The sequence below is a fragment of the Malaclemys terrapin genome, chromosome 1, assembly GCF_027887155.1.
Source record: "Malaclemys terrapin pileata isolate rMalTer1 chromosome 1, rMalTer1.hap1, whole genome shotgun sequence".
Lineage (NCBI taxonomy): Eukaryota > Metazoa > Chordata > Testudines > Emydidae > Malaclemys > Malaclemys terrapin.
The window spans coordinates 110,785,328-110,806,255 of NC_071505.1; the positions used below are offsets into that span (position 1 = coordinate 110,785,328).

Here is a 20,928-nt window from a genome sequence, read left to right on the forward strand (position 1 = left end):
AAACAAAAATGTGGAGGAACTATAAATCCTCATTCTTCAGGGCATAAACCAACCTCTAATTGATGAATATTAGGAAAAAGCTTTCCTTATGTCCAGATCATTCTTTAACTGTTGACTTTGGGCTTGTACACCTTCCTCTGAGGCGTCTGGTTCTATGCATTGTTGGAAATAGAATAATGGAACAGATGGACCACGGGTCTGATACAGTTCCTATGCAATTACTAAAACAATAGGGCTTAGGCTTTTGGTGTTCAGAGACCATTGCCTATCATGCTGACCCATGTCTTACTGTTTCGTTGTACTCCCCCATGTGTCTATATCCATGTACTGGCTCTTGTCTTAGAATGTAAGCTCCTTGGGGTGGGGACCATCTTTTCATTCTGTGTCTATCCAGTGCCTAGCACTGTGGGGTCCTGGACATGGCAAGGGCTCCGAGGTCCTATGGTGGTACTATTACTAAAGAAACGACAGGGTGGTCTAGGTAGCAGACGCAAACCTGGCAGGATTCAAAGGACTGATCATAAGCCAGAATAGCTACCGAACAGTTAAAAATAAACTCGATATACAAGGCAGAGTGGACTGAAAACTATCCAGTGCATCCATTTCTGATACACCTATCACCATGGGAAAACGAATGAGAAAGTGAGGGACAGATTAGTTCAACGACTGCATGAGGAGGCCAATAAAGAAGATCTTGATTACTGTTAGAGAAGGCAGGGTATTTATGTCCTGGTTCTATGGAATGCTGGGCTTGAGGGAACTGCCCTGTCAACTACTTCTCAAAAATAGTTCAGTGGCTGTGTGGACAGGCATGTAACTCCTACAATGGTGCTCAGAAGAGGAAATGTCATGAAGGAGCATCAAAGTTCAATTCATACACCTGGGCTCCTGCTGTTCTGCTTCAACCTCTGGCTCAGATGCTGCCTTCAGCACTGGTTTTTGGAGGCACAAACACAGACATGCTAAAAGGGCTGCTAGCAGCAAGGTGGAAAACGTTAGTTCAGTTCTTGAATCTTCCTTCATGCTGTGCCCATCTGGCATAAGGTCAGCAACTGCTTCACGCAACAGGACTAGGAAACTATGACAACCAAATAGTAAACTTTGCCCTGAAAGGAGAACTGCAAAGCAAAAATGGAACTTGAGTTAACTATAAAATGCTGTACTGAATGCCCGCTGGCTAAGCTGGGTGGACAGCATTCAACACAGAGAGCTATATAAGCTAACCTGCTACAATTTTTTCCCCTCGGTGTAAAATACACTAGTTCACTGAAGATGTCTGGGGTATCTCAAATGTCAGAAGTCTCGTCAATTCAAGCGCAGGCTGTGGTATCTGATGGCACACAATGGTGAATTTTAGGAGCTCTTCAAATGAACTAGGAAGTACCAAGAGGATTTCGCAGAGGGCAAGAGAAACTTCTTAAAAAATGAGTTTATATTGATTTCTATGCTCAATGCCCCAAGACCTGGTTAATGAGGGCAGAAATCTGGGCTTAACTAAAGTTTCACTTTTGCTTTGCAGTTGCCCTTTAAAACCTGTTACATATGGATGGCTTAAAAAGACAACATCAGAACAACAATTTGAAGATCCAGTATGGAAGAGGGAAGAGTGTGCCAAAAACATTAAAATAGATATTTGTGTTAAGAAAAGTTTCCTTTGCATTAATCAACACCGAATGGCACATGTCATTGTGTTGTCTATTCACCTAGCTTTGTTAGGTCCCTCTGGAGTTCCTTAACCTTTAAGTTTGTGCATGCAGCATCCACACAGGGAGTTACAGATCAGCACTTCGATGCACACCGCTATTCACCCCCCTTAGTCTGAGCTGTACAATAATGTAGACATGCCCTTAAGTCTTAAGTCACTTCGGCTCTTTGGAGAATTTTACCACTGGACTTAAATGAAAGAAAACAGACCTCTTGAATGCACTAAAACCTGCTTGTTTATCTTGTCTGTTCCTACTCTACGGCACACCAGGCTTCCATTATCCTCCCGAATCACAGAGACTGCAGGGGTAATAAGCAGACTTGACAAGCTGATTTCAGCACAATGAGTCTTGAGACATAAGCTGGCAAGAAAGTATAACAGTCATGAAGTGGCCAAAAATCACGGTAGTTATGAAGTATAGTGGCATTTGAGGTAGGGGTGTCATCTGCTATGAGGCAAGGGGGATAGCTGCCTCCCCCAGACCTTGGTTTGCCTTCCTCCTCTGACTTTTCATAGGTCTATATACTCCATTATGTCTTTTTACCCCTTCTCCGAACTCTGCAGGATATAATATATCCTATAACAATGTTCTAGATGCTGACACAACTTTGACCCCCTCCTCCCAAAATTTTCTGAAATGATACCCGATTTAATGTAAAAATAAATCTGTGTGTCACTATTTGTCCCCCTCCTCCTTTCGTAATTTTATGTTACTAAGGACACTGGCATGAAAACATGATCTCTAGTCTGTACCAGGTCAGCTATTCCTGCTGCTTATGCCCCAGCTGAAGGCAAAGTGCTCTGTTGCAGAATATTTCCTTGGCAACCAATTATGCTGCCACAAACATAGGATTATGTGGGGCATAAGCAACAGCAGCAAATTTACAAAATATTCAGATTTTGTTTGCACACATATCTCCGAACAAAATATTTTTGTATTTCTCTTCCTCTATTATCCTACTACATAAATGTATATGTATAAAGGGAGAGGGAGAGACTTTTCTCTGTCTATCATTCATTCATCACCAAGGTATCTGAGCATAAGCCTGATGTTGTTTTAGATTTTCGAGAAGGTACCATTACAGTTTTTTCAATAGTGGCTATTCAAATTAGTTGTAAACACTTTATTGTATATGAAGCAACAAAGTTTTGATCCAAGCCTAGGTAACAATTCAGGATTAAATTACACCAACAAGTCTCCTTTTTGTCATCTGTTTAAAGCATTAAACCCACCTCTTACACAGAACAGGTCTCAAGATGCTGGCTTCAAAAGCAGCTCTGCCACAAGAAACAAAGGCTACATTTCATGAGAGCCGAGAAAATTCACTACAGCCTTGCTTAAAATCTTATTAGTAACCACATTTCACAAAAGAAATAAAATCACCTCTCTTTAAATTGCTTGTGTTAAAAAAAAATATATTCCCAGATACAAAACTCTAATATGTTATGAGCTCATTATTCAACGGTGCTCCATATGAAAGAGAGCAAACAGCAGCAGGATCCAACGGAGGCGCTGAAATAATTTACACTATTGATATGAATAATTGAAATGATTAGACTTTTATTCTGAAAGGTAAAACATTTTGGGCTGCTCAGTAATAAAGAGAAGAAAGTTAATTAATCCATTTGTTACTTAGGTGTCTTAGAAACTCCAGAACACAGAGGAAGCATGTGGGTTCAAATTATACTAGGTTTCAAACCTTTTCATTTCCATCCATCAATGACTAAACTACATCTCACCAACTATATTTAAAAACAGTTACTTACATGCTAGGTAGGGGTATTCTCAACCAAAACTAAAGTATGGAAAATACATTAGATATTTGTCAAAGAGACTGAGAATAACTTCCCAGAAGCTAGAAGCCACCATGAGCATGTCATCCACATCAAAGAAGTTACAGCTCTTAGGCACCAATGAATACGCAAGGAGTATGTGAGATTCATGTGTCAAAAATCAAAGTCACTGAAATGTATCCCATAAGCTCACATCACTTAGATAATACTTAATTCTGTCATGAGTGCAGAGGACTGGACTAGATGACCTCTCAAGGTCCCCTCCAGTCCTATGATTCTATGATCACTTAATGCCCCCACAGAAAAACAAAAATTCCTATATGTATTATTTTCCGTAGAAGATACTGATACACAAATATGAAATTGTTTTGCATGTTTTGACAGGGAAAACCACATCAGGCATACTGCTCCAACACCCTGTAATTATTTGGTGTTTGCAAAGTAATTTTACAAAAAGAACATAAATCCATTAGAAAACAAAATGACAAGAGGTGGTGTCATGTTATCATGATGCCCAAAGGAAATTTTACACAGAACAAAACTCACCTTGGTATATTCATCTTTGGCCTTAGTAAGCATCCGTAAGATATCCACTTCCTTGCTATCACCAGAGCTCTGGATCATTGGAGAGGCTCCTGCTCCAGCCCCGTGCCGTGCTTTGAATTGCTCCTGCTGAGTTAGACTGGAAGTGAGGGGTAAAGTGGGAATCCATAAGACAGAAATAAATGAAAATATCAAGTTCAACCACTATTATTTTTAATCATTAAACAAAACTCTAGAAGTCTATATATTTTTGCAGTCTATATAAAAGGATGGCTTGACTGGGGACAAGATGAAGTTTCCTCCAAATTCTGTGCACACAGGGCCATAAAGACTTGAATTTCTGAAACTCAATCACAGGTTCCATAGCCAGAAGGTACAGGGAATTTATTGTGTTATTCAGTTCTGACTGGTGGTGGGAGGTGGGGAACAGACACAATTCAGTCATTAACTTGTAGTAAGTGACCGATTTCCTGCCCCAGCTGTTTTATAATTGCAGCAGAACGCTGAGAGTTCTAGCACACAGCCACTTGGCTGAGCTACAGGGTATTTTTTAATCTATATGAAATGCTGTTATTATAAACCACTACACATGGTTTCCAATAGCATGAATCCTGTGAAAACTAGTCTTTATTGTAGTAAATTATCAGTTTGAGAGTACCTAATCACCACCAACTGCAACTTGAGCTAGTTAACTAACATTAGCTGTTAAAAGCCCAGGTTTCCTAGGGATCATTGCTTATTTCTGTAAATTGTTTCTCTATCAATTATTTCTTGGGTCACAATTTAGCCACTTCAGCGCTGTAGGACATGCAATGGTGATTTTTTTTTTTTTTTTTGCTGACTTATAGACCGCTGTATTTCTCACTGTATGTATGTCTACTAGTGCTGCAGTGCAGACATACCCTAAAACCTCAAAAACTTTGATTACAACATTTTATCAAAAATTAAGCACCTCCAACCCTTCCCCATCAAAAACAAACAAACAAATGTTGCCAAAAAGCAGGCATATAGCAGGGTAAAGGAGCCAGCCATTAGATATAGAGCAGTAGGCAGAGAAGGGATGGGCTCTGCCAGCAATGGACTCTTAAAGAAAGCAGTGAAAAAGCTAGATCAGTGGACATCAGTAATACTATCAGAAATGAAATGTTGCACAGAATATATATGGTTTTCTGTGAGGTGTTCGATCTCTGATTTGATTGTATAATTAGAGCTTATAAAACACACTGAAAATTGTTTTATTAAGCAAATATATTGAAGTCAGAGTCTTATGTTTCAGAAAAATGACAAAACTTAATCTTGCACATTTTGTTAAAAAAAAAAAGGAGAAATAGAAGGAGTTGTTCAAGGTTAACATGGAAAGGACATATAAAAATAAAGAAAAAACCTGCAGGCATCCTTTATGAATGTCCCCTCCCCCCACTTACCCCTTTTCTTTTTCTTGCACACTTGCAACGGTAATTCCTTTTCAAACTATAGGTCCCCAAAAAGAGGGGGGGAAATTATCGATTCTAACCCCAAGGTAGTACTTTTTCATTGAGACACTCTCCGAAATAGATCCGTTAGGTTTTAGAGAATAAATCAGATGACCCATTACATTCTGATATAATTTGAGAGATACCGAATTATGTAAAGGTATTGTATTCTGTTTACACATTTATTTTTAAATACATAGTATTTAGTGATGTGTGACACAATCTTATTTTCAACAAGTTCAGTATAAATGGGGTTAATGTTCAGAGGTGTAATACCATCCAAGCAATATAATGTGCATGTATATACAGATGTACATACACATAAAGAGCACAAAAATCTTGTTTACCCATCATCACTTACTTTTTCATGAGCTCTGCAATTCTTTGGCATTCTTCCTTATCATAAAACCAAATTCCATAAATGGACACTGTAAATGCACATCAAACACAAACTATGAGCATCTATCTTCTCATACATAGTATTCCACCTGACAGCAACTCTCTTTGGAGTGGGTAGTTAAAGGTGACTTGCAAAGGATTATTTTTTAAAATGTTTCTTTAAAATCTCTCTCTCTCTGTATATATATCTATATCTATCTTCTATCCTACACATCTATTTCCACAGCTTTATTGTGGAATGAAAACTTGGCATAGGAGGTTTAAGCTGGAAAGGACTTTGTTAACATTTGAAAAGAAAATTAATTTACAGCTGTTTGTAAGGCACAGAAGTGCAATGAGCCCTCCACCCCATTTCCCCTCAAATTTTCAGCCATTTGTTATTTGCAAGTCATTTGTAAAACTAAAAAAGGACTGAAGTTAAATTTGCCAAAAGATTATCTTTAAATATGATTTAATCACAATGCCCTGGCAGGGTGGGGGGAGGAGGACACAAACTAAATAGGCAATGAACAGCACATTTTAAAACTATATATGGTGTGTATCATTAATTTTCAGAGTAGTGTCATGATGATTTTATTACTTGTCTAAATAAGACATTTTATACCATAGGCTGTGATGGTTCCAAAACTTATGTATATATGCAACAGAGCTGTTGGTGTGAATTGTGCAAATAATGAACATCCTATACAGAAAAGAAAATTAAACTTTAAAACTTACATTTAAAAACACTGAGTTTATAACACAAACCAATAAAGGTCAGGAATGTTAAACTTCAAACCTTTAAAACTAACCCTGGGATCTGTTTTTAGGATCTCTAATTACTAACAGAGTATGCATAAACTCAAAAAACTAAACATCCTTTTTTATACAAAATATTTGAAAAATTCATTGTTCTGTTAGATCCTGTTTACACTACAAACAGTAACAATAACTGAATCCTTCAATACAATACAGTGGAGGACAGACATGATTAAAATACGACTGAACACTGTTTAAAAAAGTTTTACCAAACCGTTGTAAAGGCTCTGCAAAGTCTCATCTACCCAGTCATTTCCAACTTGTATTTTAATTGTGTCAAGGTGCTACTGTACTGTAAATGGGTCTCTAAGATAGGAGTGGTCATAGTGTAAGACCATAGTTGCCTGCTGTATCTTTAGTTCAAAAATCTTTATTCCTCGTCCTATCACTGGTATAATCATAAACTGCTAAATCAGGTGTTTGTGTGACTGAGTTTTGGATTTTGTTTTGTTTTTTAAGAAATTTATATTTGACACCTGGGAGATTTACATCACTAAAATCAATTACAAGTCAACGGAACACAATCTCCCTGTTTGTTAACATGGGCTAACAGGAACACCTTACCACTTCTGGCCATGGACAATTTAAAATCTGGAACGAATAGCAAGAGCGACCAAGCAGATTTCAATTCCTGTGACAGAACATGAAGAGAGAGCAGCTCTCTCTCTAATTACCTGGGTAACAGACCATTTTAGATTTCATATGTTACAATGAACAGTTTGACATGCACCCAGAAGCAGATGACAACAAGTGCTGATCACAGAGCATAGAATGTTGACTGCTAAAGTGATCTGGCCTATTCAAGTGACATTCCACCACATCAGTTGAAGGTTTGAGTCCTTTTCTCAGGTATCCTGAAGGCATATGTCCTCACTGCACAGTTAGCCTAGGATCTTACTCAGATGTTGACCTTAACTCCCTTCCAGTCCACCTATAGAAACCTCCCACCAGAATTAAGTTAAGCTTTCAACCCAGGCTACCTGGCCCAACTGGAAGTATAGAGCCAGGGCTCCACTTTCACTCAGGCTGGCAATCTGCCCTCTTTGCAGCGAGGATGCAAAATCACTTGAGGGCTATCGTCCTCCAATGCCTTCCCGAAAGGACAGATACGTTTGTCTGCAACTCAGAGAGAAACAATCACTGCAGCACAAAGAACCATGAGATAGATGTGCCCCCAGAAGTCATAGTGTTACACACAAGGGAGTGCCTGGCTTTTCATACCCGGGGTAGGCTAACCAGTGCTCAGTCTTGGGCTGGGTCTACACTACCCGCCTGAATCGGCGGGTAGAAATCGACCTCTCGGGGATCGATTTATCGCGTCCCGTTGGGACGCGACAATCAATTCCCGAATCGATGCTCTTAGTCCACCAGCGGAGGTGGGAGTAAGCGCTGTCGACGGGAAGCCGCAGAGGTCGATTTTGCCGCCGTCCTCACAGCGGGGTAAGTCGGCTGCGATATGTCGAATTCAGCTACGCTATTCACGAAAAAACACACCCCGAGCGCAACAAGTTTCAGTGTGTAAAGTGACAGTGTAGATAGTGTACAAGCATTGGGAGCTGCGCTCCCAGCACTGGTAGCTACGCCCCTCGTGGAGGTGGTTTTTTTAACTGTCTCCCGGCGCTGTGCTGCAACCACACAAGGCACGTTAAAGCAGTGTTTGGCAAAAAACAAACAAAAAATTAGATCTGAGTATCATCTGCCAAGTGGTAATCTCACACGCCAAAATGTGTCTCTGCTTCCCCCACACTATACTTACACATTTAACAAAGGAGGAAAAGGATACTCCTCATCCTTTGAGATCTGTTTCCAGAGGAAAAACGAAATCTACTGAAATCTACTTTTATCCATTCCTGTAAGGCTTTGCAGGGTGCTAGCAAAACAAACACATCATGGACAATGATATCAAAAGATGTTGATAAAGCTAACAAAACCACATGGACTCTGTAAGAACCAAGAACTAATTAGGGGGAGCTGGTCAGATTCATACTGCTTACTGAAAGAAATGTGACTCAGTATCAACCTTATAAATTTTATTAAGAGTCTTAAAGAAATACAAAATCAAGAAAACATATCACCAAAACTAAACTATTGTTAATAATAAACTAAACTAGAAATAAAGCATTACAACTATCAAATCAAAATCAATATCAAATCATCGAGTTTGATGATTTAATTCCAGTCTAACTAGTTAAATCAGAGGATTAATATTAAAAATAGTCAATCCTTATACATTCTAAACAGGATTCTAAGAAAGTGGCTGTTTGGTTCCAAGTCCTAACTAAAGAATTTTACCAAGGTGAATCAAATCAATGATTTAAAGCCTGTCAATGGCTTACTACGGAAACTAAATTATTTAATATGTTTAAACCACATCAAAGCCAATTATAAAGCTTCCTGCTTAGAATTCTAGTCTTATTTTGTGGCTAACCCCCCCACATCCAGAGACACTATAGTAGAGGCTTGAGTTGATCTTGGAGATTCTGAAATGCCAGTTTTCCCTCAGGTGGCTTACTGACCCAAAAAGGTAATCTTTTCAGCCTTATCCTTAGTTCCAACAGTTTGAAAATTTCATTTACTCAGCCATGCAGCACCGCCCCCCCCAAGGTTTCTGACAAATCAGGTGCAAAGCACACCTTGGAGCCACACAACTTGGGCCAATCAAGGTCAGATTAGGTCATCTTTTAGTAAGCATCAACTTGATTAAGCTCTACTTAAATCAGAAATTTTAAAATATATGCTAGTTAACATACTAGACACTGTAAATCTGCAATTCCTTCTCAAAATGTCAAAAATACAGACATATTAGACCACTTTTGAGGAAGCTGGCATGTACTTATCCAGGTGAAAAAAAGTCTTGAAGTGACTCTGTCACGAGTTTCTGGAACGTTCAGCATAAAAATAACTGATTAGAAAAGAATCCTGGCAACAGTCACTCAACATTCATCCATCAGCAAAACTAAAAATAAGTTTGAACAAACTTATGATCAGTTATCCATTTCATCATCTCCAGTTCCCTCAAAAACCAAGGACTTTACAGTGTAGTTGGAGCCATGCTGGTCGCTGAAGAAGAACTATGTGTTGCTTGCAAGTTTCTCTCTCTCTCACCAACAGAAGTTGGTCCAATCAAAGATATTACCTCACCCGCCTTGTCTCTCTAAGGAATTTACAGTAATTTCTGTTTTGGAACTGGGCTATAAGTAAGGCTCTTTGTTTTTGGTTTTTATCAAATTGACCCCCCCCCCAAATTCCTGGGTTTTGACACAAACAAGAATTTGGATTTTATCAATTTTAACCTGAATTTTGCAAATGCTGGAATGCCCTGGACCTGGCTCTGTCCTTGCAGTGCCCCTGCCAAAAGGCGCAGTGCGCCTGCACAGAAGTCAACTGCCACTCGGCAGCTGCTGCTGTGTCGAGGGGTAGCAAGACAGGCAGGGAGCCACATTCTGGCAGCCAAGGGGGGCTCTCTGCGCATCTCGCCTCATCACCCGACTCCCTGTGCAGTAGGGGAATGAGACAAGTAGGGACACAGGCAATAGCTCTGGTCTGCTTTCTCTGCCAGACAGAGCCTCCTCCTGACTCCGGCCCTTCACAGTGGCTCCAACTGCTTCCCTTGCACAGTAGGCAAGTGAGACACGCAGAGAACTGGGCCCTGGTAGCCGAGACTGCCCGACTTCTGCAGCAATAAGCCTGCAGGGAATGGAAGGCCGCTGCCTTCCCATGAACACTGGGCTGCCTTCACACCCTCACCCCCACCGGACCCTTCATGTTTGTTTTTTATCAATCATCCTTTAAAAAAAAATTTTTTTTTAATACTGATTAAATTCCTGGGAAATTTTAAATTAAATAAAACCCCAAAACGCATGAGAAAAAACTCTTTTTCTGGAATCTTCATCTTGATAAAGAAAAGTAACTTTAAAGCCTATCAATATTAAACCCCCATGAAACATAACATATATAAGGTCTGTATTCCCATATAAGCTGTTCCTCTCTCAACTATTTTGTTGCCAGTCACTGTCAATCATAAATAAAATGCCATCTCTTTGCTAATCCCACTTTTAAAGATGACCTGTAAAGGGGGAGGGGGAGGAGAAGAGGGAGAGTTTGTGCCCTTTTGTTTTCTCTATGATGTATAGCTGAGGCAAAGATGATTTGAAAAGTGTTTTTGTTTTGTTTTGTCTCCTTTTGCTTTTTACGATAGAAATTCAGGTCAGATCTGCCATTTTCCTAGAAAACTCTGTGGACAACTCGAGAATTAACAGGTTTGTGACATCACAACTATCAAGGAAGTAAAATCTGATTAACTGAGCAGGAAAGTGATTTTTATTAAGACTAAAACTCTCTGCTTTTGCTAACTGTAATTAAAACGCCTAACAAGCAGCTAGGAAAAAAGCTCTCTGTTAAAGACTGAAGAATCCTCTCCTTCAATTAAAAGGCTGATAAAACTCCAAATCCACTTTCAACATAAACAGGGATAGGAAGACATAATATTTTCATTATTTCAAAGGTGAAAAAAACAAGCAGGAAAAATATTTTATTGAAGGAAAATAAAATCATTTTCAGAGTTATCTTTACACAACACAAAAGACATGGGGGAAAATTCTGCCTCCCTGCCCTCCTCCCTCTCCCCCACCCCACTCCCCCCCCAAAAAGCTTCACAGGTCACCTTTAAAACCAAACTAGCAGGGAATTGCTCAAATAACTTTCTCAACCATCTTTCCCGAAACACAGATGGTTAAGAGAGTGGGCAGTAAATTGGCAATGCTGTTAAAGTCAAGAGACCGTTTTTTGTGTAAGGACCTCACCACCATCTGTTTAATTGTGGCTGGAATCCGGTCTTAAAAATGAAGCATTTAACAATTCTTGTTAATAAAATGGACCCCAAGCCTTCCCTCTGGTCTTTTACCAGCCAGGAAGGGAAGGAACCCAGATCACAGATTGTCAGATGTAGCTGCAACAATACATCTTAAACCTCACTCTGCAAAACAGGACACTACTCAAATAGAGAAGGTAGTTTGTTTATAAGATCTTGCTTGTGGCTCTGCCCTAACTGTGTTGGTCACACCAGACTAGATTCTTTTCAGCAAAACAAATAAAAAAAAATGTTCCTTACAAGAAAATCTCAACTCTATATCAGTAATAAGCAAATTGGGTGCACCAGACTGCCCCAAAATTCATGTTAGCTCTATCAGCAACTTCTGAGCTCGCTGATACATCTGCAAACATTTGTGGAAGTAGATGGAAAAACCCTTCAGTGGGTTCTTTATTTCTTCTGCAAAAGACCCCAAAGGCAAATTGTGTTCACTAGGTTCCCATGGACAATTCAGCTGAGGCTGATGTTACAGGAAGTGTAGCGAATGATATAGTTGCCTGTTCCAGTTATGATATGGAAAGACAGAAATTCTCAGTCCTGTGATCTGATTTAGCCAGGAGCGCTGCCAGCTTTTCCGCCGCCCTAGGCGGCGGAAGGTCCTGTCCCGAAATGCCACCCCCCCACAGAAACGGCGGAAGGTCCCGCCGCTGAAATACTGCCATGGTCGCTGCCCCCCAAATTGCAGCGCCCTAGGCGACCGCCTAGGTTGCCTAATGGGTTGCGCCGGTCCTGGATTTAGCATGAATTTTCCTCCACTGGCATTCTACCCTCCTCTCCCGCCACTTCCTGAGTCCCAGATCATCTGTAAACCAATATGACTTGTGACACCAACATAGAGGTAGGAGATTTCTTGCTGTTAGTCTGTCAATATCTCCTGATAAGTAGTCATTATTACTTTATTTTACAGTGATGCATAGAGGCCCCAAGTAAGACTGGAGCCCCACTGTGCAGGCACTGAACAAATACATAGTAAAAGTTGGTTTCTACTCAAGATTGACAAAAGGTAGATGAAAGGAGGTATGATCCCCATTTTATAGATGGGGAACTGAGACAGAGAGATTAAGTGACTTGCTCAAGGTAACATTAGGAAGTTTGTGACAGATCTGGAAATTAAACCCAGATCTTCTGAGTCTCAACTACAAGACTGTCCTTCTCATAATATTCCATCAGTAGAGGGCTTCAAAGGTAATCTGCATTATTCCTCATAAAGATCTGGAATGCAGTTGTCTCCATAAACTTCTCAGGGCACACTATCAAAACCAAAGATGGGAGGCAAGGCCCTCATTTACAACAAATGATCTGACCGTAACGTAGAACTCTATAACCACAAAAATCTGGCAGTAAAATAGTCAATAGGCATAACAGACTCTGGGAGGCAAAAAGGTGGCTTAGAGTCACTTTTTCCTCCTCATCCTGAGCTACAGGCACAGCACATAATCTGGCCCCTGGTCTCTATTCCCAGCTGTGCCATAATTCACCTATTACTACCTCAGTTACAAAATCTGTAAAATGGGGAGTGATATTTGCATTCTAAGGGTACGTCTATACTTACCTCCGGGTTCGGCGGTAAGCAATCGATCTTCTGGGATCGATTTATCGCGTCTTGTCTAGACGCGATAAATCGATCCCGGAAGTGCTCGCCGTCGACACCGGTACTCCTGCTCTGCGAGAGGAGTACGCGCTATCGACAGGGGAGCCTGCCTGCCGCGTATGGACCTGTGGTAAGTACCTTGTATTTCGAATTAAGGTACTTCAACTTCAGCTACATTATTCATGTAGCTGAAGTTGCGTATCTTAGTTCGAACTGGGGGGTTAGTGTGGACCAGCCCTAAGGTAGGAGTAGGAGACCTTGCTCAATTAAAAGGGCTAGAAAGTGCACATGATTATTAACACCAGCCAGTGGAAGAGATGAAACTAGAACACCTGGTCTTTTTCTGGCTCTCAGCCCACCTTATCTCAGTGATAAAAGTAGACAAACAGAAAGAGGATCTCACTGCAATAGTAGACAAGGAAGAGGGAAAGCATAAAAAAAGCATTGCTCTCCCAAACTGGGCAGATGAGAGGGAGCTGTCATGTTGCTTTTAGCAGAGAAGGACTGAGAGCTGCACTTCCCCTTCCCCTAATGCCTTCATTATTTCCACTCTACCTTCCCCTAAGCTAAAGAAGTGGCAGCTGCTCCTACAATGTCTCCCCAAAAGCCTCTACCAAGATCTATTGTAGTACTTTTCAGAGGTTTATAACTCAGCCAAAATCTGGGTATATATTTCTGGGGACCTCAAAAAGCACCTCTTCGATCCTGCTACCCTCCTGCTAAGTGTCAAGTTCCTGCTCCAAACTCCAGAGGTGCTAGAGATCTTCAAAGAAACGAAAATAATTTAACATTTGTAAAACTACCTATTTTCCCCTAACCTCATTCTCAGAAATAGATGAACAATTTTTGCTGAAATTAAACAAAACAAACAAGTGAACAAAACCAGCCTGAGGCAGCGAGCAAACATGGAAGCTTTCAGCCCAAATGGTTAAAAGTTTGGAAAAATTATAAGCATTTGAAAAGAAGGGCTTATAATGGAAAGTGTTAAGCAACCTTAACTATAATGATCCATTTTAGCTTATTTCTGCACTAAATTTCTCTAGATCTTAGTTAATGGAAGCGTATTTGCAGTTCTGGGCTTAAAGGAACACCATCAAGCACAAAAATCCAACTTTTCTCAAATTTGTAGCTATTGTTATGAGTAATGTGTAAAGATTACCTTAACTTTTTCCCCTGTATTTTTTCCATTTGTTTACTCTGTGCATTTGACAACACTTTGTGCATGGTCAATTTCACAGTTTCTTCAGTTTCCTATGTTTGGATGGATCTTTCATTTAGTAACTGCAGTAAGAAAAACATTTTAAAAAATGGGAAGCTATCATTGTAAAGCCATAAAAATTGGCTGGAGACTCAGAAGCTGGTGTAGCATCTGAAACTACTTTAAACTCTTTTTGCAATTGTGCAATTTCAGGTTGCCAGTGTCCCTTTAGCTCAATTTTCACTTTAGCTTTGCAGTTCATCTTCACATCACACCCTTTGACTGTGCTTTTATCAATTTGTCTTGGCCTTTTAAAATTTTGTAATACATGAAAAAAGAGAAATTTTCTACTGAATCCTCTGCAGCCCTCTCTTCTGCCATACTTCACTATTATTTATCTTCAATAATGCAGAAATCTGCCCACAGATAGAGTTTCCAGTGGAAAATGAGAAATATGATTTTAGAAGGCAAAAAGCAGTCTTGCCTCCCACAGGGAAAAAAAAAAAAAAAAAGGAGTAAACAGGATTTGGTTTATTCTAGTCATAGATAAGTTCACACTGTGTTTACAAGACAAGCTTAGACACCTTGTGGCAGCTTCATCCCCTTTTCATGTGCATATGGCGAATACATTTTCAAATGCTGGAAAACCTACAGGATATTAAAATTCCCCCTTTCTATAATCCTGAATTTTAGTAAGTGTGATTATACTTTGAATTATGTTGTTTTTCCCTTTTGTTAATTGATTAAGGGTTTTTTTGGTTTTAGGGTATTTATATATTCTATTTTATCAATTTTGGTTTAATTGTCTTTTAAATTAAGGTTTAGATTACTGTAAAACGGGCAGATTGATTGACTTTTCAAACAAGACAATTGTTTAGTGGAGTAGTCTGTATGGCTACTTACTATGCTTTTAGCTTTGAAATCAAGTTTTTCACCAATGTGATTTAAAAAAGAAATATGTAGCATATTCTCTATTTCAAACCTTCAGTTTAACAGGTTAGTTCAGCAGAACATACAGGCTCATCAATTTCCTGTTGGTGTAATAGCCAGACACTTTTTAAATGCTGAGGGAGGGCAGGAAGGCAACCCAGTTGAAAATGGGATTCTTGACCCCCCAAAGATAGAATATAGTTGTGTGTTAAATAAGAACTTGGATCTGCAAATCAGGAGGTTCACATTTTACAAAATCTGCAAAGGAATGGAAAAACAGGTTCTCCCAGAAAACAAATGTGCCTTTTCAATTATATTGGGAAAACAAACCTGTTTTTTCAGTGCAAACAATTTCTTGGGAAAGAAACACTTCAACATCCTTTGTCTTCCTTTCTCTCATCCACCCCCACCTCCTGGTGCTATACTTCCATCAACTCTGCACAAACTGGAAATTCCCTCAAAGATAGTTTCAGGGTAAGTAATTTGATTTCTCAAGAATCTGCATGTGTGGCTGTCTCTTGATCAAGAACTATTACTTCCTACATTTGTTTTTCTACTTTGCCTCCTATAATCTTGCACCTGGACCTTTCAGCTCTCTCAAGCAAGGAAGCAAAAGTGGCTGAATCACTGACAATTTAATGTCTGCTGAACCTATTTTAAGGAAATCATATGTTGATTACAAACTTGAACCCCAACTTCTGAAAGGCATGAATTCAAAATACAAAAATGCCTCAACTCTTGACCTATGGGAACTTAAATCCCAGCACTGCATCTTTCAGTGACAAGAAGCTCTTCTAGGGCATTATGGAAGATTTTTATTTTCTGTGTGGTGAGATGTACAAAATGTTCATGTGATAGAAACCAAAAAAGAAAAAGAGATGAGCCAACCAAAGAGAAAGAAAAAAAGAATCCAATTAAAACATTCCTGGAAGGTTTATAACACCTCGACCTAGTCACATGGAGCTACAAGCCCTGATGGCTTTATTTGTTCTAAATTTTCATTTTCCCCCCAAGTTTCCCGCCCCCCCCCCCATTGAAAGATGTGTTGAGATATAAGTTATTGTGTGGAGTATATGCTGACAGAACATCCTGTTAAGCAAAGAATGTGAACACTGACTTTCTGCAAAGTTTGACACAAAGGCAAATGAATTGCCAAAGCATGTCCAGCTAGTCCAATATCTTGTCTCAGACACTGAACACTACCAGATGTTTCAGAAAAAGATTCAAGAAACTCTACAACAGACAATTATGGATGAGCTTAACCATAGAGAGCCTGAAGCACGAGGCTTATATCCTTTACAAATTTCTACCCTGGCTAATGGAACTCTGGTTGTTATTCATATAAAAAATAACCCCAATATCACTGAATCACAAGCTCAGAAAGGCATAGGAGTGCAAAAATATGTAAAATAATGACAAGAATGGTTGGAGAGAGGATTTATTATAATTTTAAGCAATATATCAGCAAACAACAGTTATAGATTTTAGAACAGGAATGCATATTTCTAGGATGGCAATATCCTGGCTAGAACGAAGTTAACCAGATGTAATATTTTAAATTTACTTTCATTTGCTGATTAACACAAACTCTGAATTGCAGAGAAATTATAATAATTAAACCATGCTGGTCATTAATAGTATTTATAATCCTAGACAGGGATGATTGAGCCCCAACACTAAGTTACTAGTTTTCAGGTTTTTAAAAACACATTTGCAAACTTTGTAGAATGACACTGGAACAGTTGAACTGAGTTTTATTATAGAAAACATTCCTTGTCCTTTAAAGGGTATGCCATCCTATACTTGGGTTTCATGTTTTTAATTGAAAATATGGTTTAATGCTGATTTTCAGTGTTTGCTCTGACAAAGGCAGATCTATTGAGTGTCAAGCATCTTGTATTACATCAATTACACACATGAATGATTCAGTATATGCATCACATGCTACACTCTCTTCCCTATTTATCTTTCTTGTTTTGAGAAAGGGTTACAAATATAAGTTTATATGTTTAAAAAAAAAAAAAAAAAAAACCAACAAAACAAAAAAAAACCAAACTCACATTCCAGGAGAAGTTTTCTGGCTATGTCAGGCCTGAGGTCCACTCACCCCTAGACAAAACCTATCTTTCTTCAAACACAAGAGGATATCAGACAAGTTAGTGGTGATTTACAAAAACCAGAGATCACCATGACTCAGTGAGGTGATGAGCTGACAGGGGGATGGAGCCCATTATCTTCACTTCTCAATCTAAGTTTTCCTGCAAAACCACTGGGGGAGGAGAGGGCTTTAACCAAGCATCAGGCACGCAGGACAAGAAAAGGATTAGGAGTAAAGAGCTAGGGAAGAAAAGATAATGCAAGAGACGTTGCTTAAGTTTCAAATAGCTGGAAAATAGTTTCTGTGGTTTTGGTCACACGAGCTTTTGCAAGACAGGGGTTTAACATCTAGGCAAGTTTTGTAGCTATTAGGTTTAAATGATACTCAAGTAGGAAACCACTGACAATCAGGAATCTACTTTTACAGAATATTTAGATTCAGTTGTGCAAAGCTACCTTTGGAAGTATAAAATGTTTCAAGCCTTTGTTCGGCAAGCTACTTCAGCATATCGCCCACTACCCAGTCTTCTGCCAGGTGAACCTGAGATGAAGTACAAGGGCAAGTTGGTGCACGAAACTCAGCTTAACTGCTTCTACATCCAACCTGGAGGTAAGACCCCTTTATACAGTGATGTACATAATGATATTCTGAAATCTATTGTGATGTATTCCATTCCTATTGAAACAGAACAGTCAATTTCATATCTGAAAGAGCTTTGATGAACAAAGTATTCTAATAACCGCTGGTAATATATTTTGAAATTGTGTGTGTATGAATGCACTGTCACAGAATACAGAGTGCTCTGGAAATTTTCAGATCTCTAGAGCTACGTAGACAAGTACACCTCTACCCCGATATAACCCGACCTGATATAACAAATTCGGATATAACACGGTAAAGCAGCACTCTGGCGGATCAAAGCAAGTTCGATATAATGCAGTATGATTTTTTGGCTCCCGAGGACAGCGTTATATCGGGGTTGAGGTGTACTTCACTGGGTAACGTGCTGACTTTTAAGCATCTAATTAATTCCAGTCCCCCATTTCCATCTAGAAAAGGACGAGATAGGATTTTAGCAAAAATATTTGATTCCAGAGTTTAAAATGTAGTCACAGGCAAAGTGTGGGCCTGGGCTTGGGTCGGAGTAGGGAGAACAGGGTTACATTTTAGAGTATATAAACACTATTTGAAGACAAAATATTAAGTGTTTTTGTTTTTTTTAAAAGGGGCTGGAAAGACTGATTTCTAAAGGGAATTAATTGTCTGAGATTCTTATTTTCTGATCTCCAATTTCCAAAAGTACTATGTACATATTCACTGTCCTGGAAACAACATGGATGCTTTCCATTTTATCGTATACAAGGAGCTGGGGGGGGGGGGGGGGGGAGGGAAGTGACATATGAAAAGTAACCCTCTTTTAAAAAAAAAAATCCATTCCATCTTTAACTACTGTGCTTTTCTGCATCATATGCCTATCTTATCTGGAAAAGATGTCCGGAATTCCCAGTGTTGGCAGTACACTCAGCAGTACATGTTAGAGCAGCTAGCATATTGCCTATGTACTGACATCCATAAATGGAAACTATGGCTGTGTTTAGCAGAAATACACTGAATTATTCCTCTTTCCACCGCATTAAGAATCTCACCCACATCTCCAGAGTGCTCTAAATATGCCTTAACCCTCCTTCATACACTTTCAGCATCAGTCTTCCTGGCCAAACAGGGATATAATCCCACAGAATACAAAATCACCATCAGCCACTGAAAGTCTACATAGCATTGTTATCTTTAGCTTCAGTCTGTTTCTTCTCACATGCCATACAATTTCACTGACTTTCAAATCAAGTCCATTATTCCACATAGTTGAAAATTCACATTAGCAGAGAGGCATTTCTTTTTCTTGTGGATTAACAGCTTTATCAGGCAATAGGGATACTTGAAAATGACAGCTTTACCCACTATAGGTAAGGTTGCAAAACTGTTACCATAACACATCCATTTTCACATACACAGGTCTTCATAAAATGTTCACCTTTTCAGTTGAAGATTTCCATGCTCAGATCAGACTGTGCAGAAAGTTTTTTTTTTTTTTTAAAGTTTGAGGGATAGCTCAGTGGTTTGAGCATTGGCCTGCTAAACCCAGGGTTGTGAGTTCAATCCTTGAGGGGGCCACTTAGGGATCTGGGGCAAAATCAGTACTTGGTCCTGCTAGTGAAGGCAGGGGGCTGGACTTGATGACCTTTCAAGGTCCCTTCCAGTTCTAGATGGGATATCTCCATTAATTAATTAATTAAACAAAATCCCTGTAATTGTGTTGAATCATGGGAAAAAATATTGTTTTCCCGCTGTACTATTTTAACCTGTTTTTAAACAGGGCTACAAGAATTGGCATATATATATAGCCCTCATTGAGCATACACTTTGATTTAAGGGAACCATTAATAACAAAAATAAAGTTCTAAGCAATTGGAAAAATCACTTCGGAAAACACTGAGTAAAGCATGTGTGTGCTGTTGCTCTTTTGTCTATTTTTTAAAGATCCATCTCCTTTGTGATTTAGATCCTATAATTCTGAAATTATATTTCCTATCCACATTAATTAAAAGCAAAATTCCAAATATTTTAAAAGAGTGCTTAACAGAACAGGTCTGTTCAATGCCCTCTATATGAGGAAAGGGGAAAATATGACCAACTGTGAATGTTTTCCCACTCCTCTTTTTCATTATTTACTCATTGCATTATAGTTACTGATGTATATACACCACATGCTTATTTTGCTGGCAGTGAATGATCCTGTGCTCTTCGAACTTGACATTTCTCAGTGGGATTCTACTCTCATTGAAGTCAATTAGAGTTTTGCTATAGACTTCAAAGGGAGAGGGATTGCGTTTTACATTCATATTCTATATAATGCAACCTGACTGAGACAGTAGGTAGCTAGCTATTCCTATTTCCTAATAAAGGCCCTGATCCTACATATATGTTTTGAGCCTGCACAGTAATGCATCTGTTGACAATTAATTGCCAGACAGAGTCCTACAGTTCCAGCTAGCCATAAAACTCCTGGTATAACAACTACAAACACCTACAGGTAAGCATTCAGGATTTTTGCTATCTTTAAACCAATAAATAGGGGTGAGTTTCACAGAACTCTATAAAAATATAACTTAATACCTCCCATTTCTATCCTTACTTATTCTCCTATTTGATCTTACTCAAGTGATTTATTTGCTACATCCATTAAGGGGAGTAGAATACAATAGGGGGAAGGAAAATGGGGGAATAGAGCATTAATAGCAATTGCTTTTATAAGCCAATTTAGGGAATCAAATTCTGACCTCCAGAGAAAGAGAGAGAGACACAGACAGACAGACAGACAGACAATCAATTAGTTCAGATGAATGCTAGACAGGAGAGGTAACATCTTGAAGATAGGAACAAGAAGTTCTAGTTCTCACAATGACTACAGAAAGAAGTTGAGCCCCTCTTCCCCAAGCACTCCTCACAGACTAGCATGTTCTGAGGAGTTG

The 20,928-nt window shown here is 39.2% G+C and overlaps 2 protein-coding genes across 6 annotated transcripts in view; one reads left to right on the forward strand and one right to left on the reverse strand.

Annotated features, from left to right (window-relative positions):
* DCP1B (decapping mRNA 1B) overlaps positions 1 to 20,928 on the reverse strand; it is a 55,900-nt gene that overhangs the window by 15,329 nt on the left and 19,643 nt on the right. For all 5 annotated transcript variants that reach the window (XM_054035359.1, XM_054035351.1, XM_054035378.1 and 2 more), the window contains 2 exons: positions 5,876 to 5,942; positions 4,046 to 4,181 (listed from right to left, as the gene is read on the reverse strand). In XM_054035359.1, coding sequence (XP_053891334.1) covers positions 4,046 to 4,181; positions 5,876 to 5,942 — 203 coding nt within the window. The remainder of the gene's footprint in view (positions 1 to 4,045; positions 4,182 to 5,875; positions 5,943 to 20,928) is intronic.
* Positions 17,566 to 20,928, forward strand: part of CACNA1C (calcium voltage-gated channel subunit alpha1 C) — a 734,131-nt gene continuing 730,768 nt past the window's right edge. Inside the window, exon 1 of the mRNA XM_054035338.1 lies at positions 17,566 to 18,007. Within this exon, the coding sequence (XP_053891313.1) occupies positions 17,869 to 18,007 (139 nt within the window). The 5' untranslated portion in view covers positions 17,566 to 17,868. The remainder of the gene's footprint in view (positions 18,008 to 20,928) is intronic.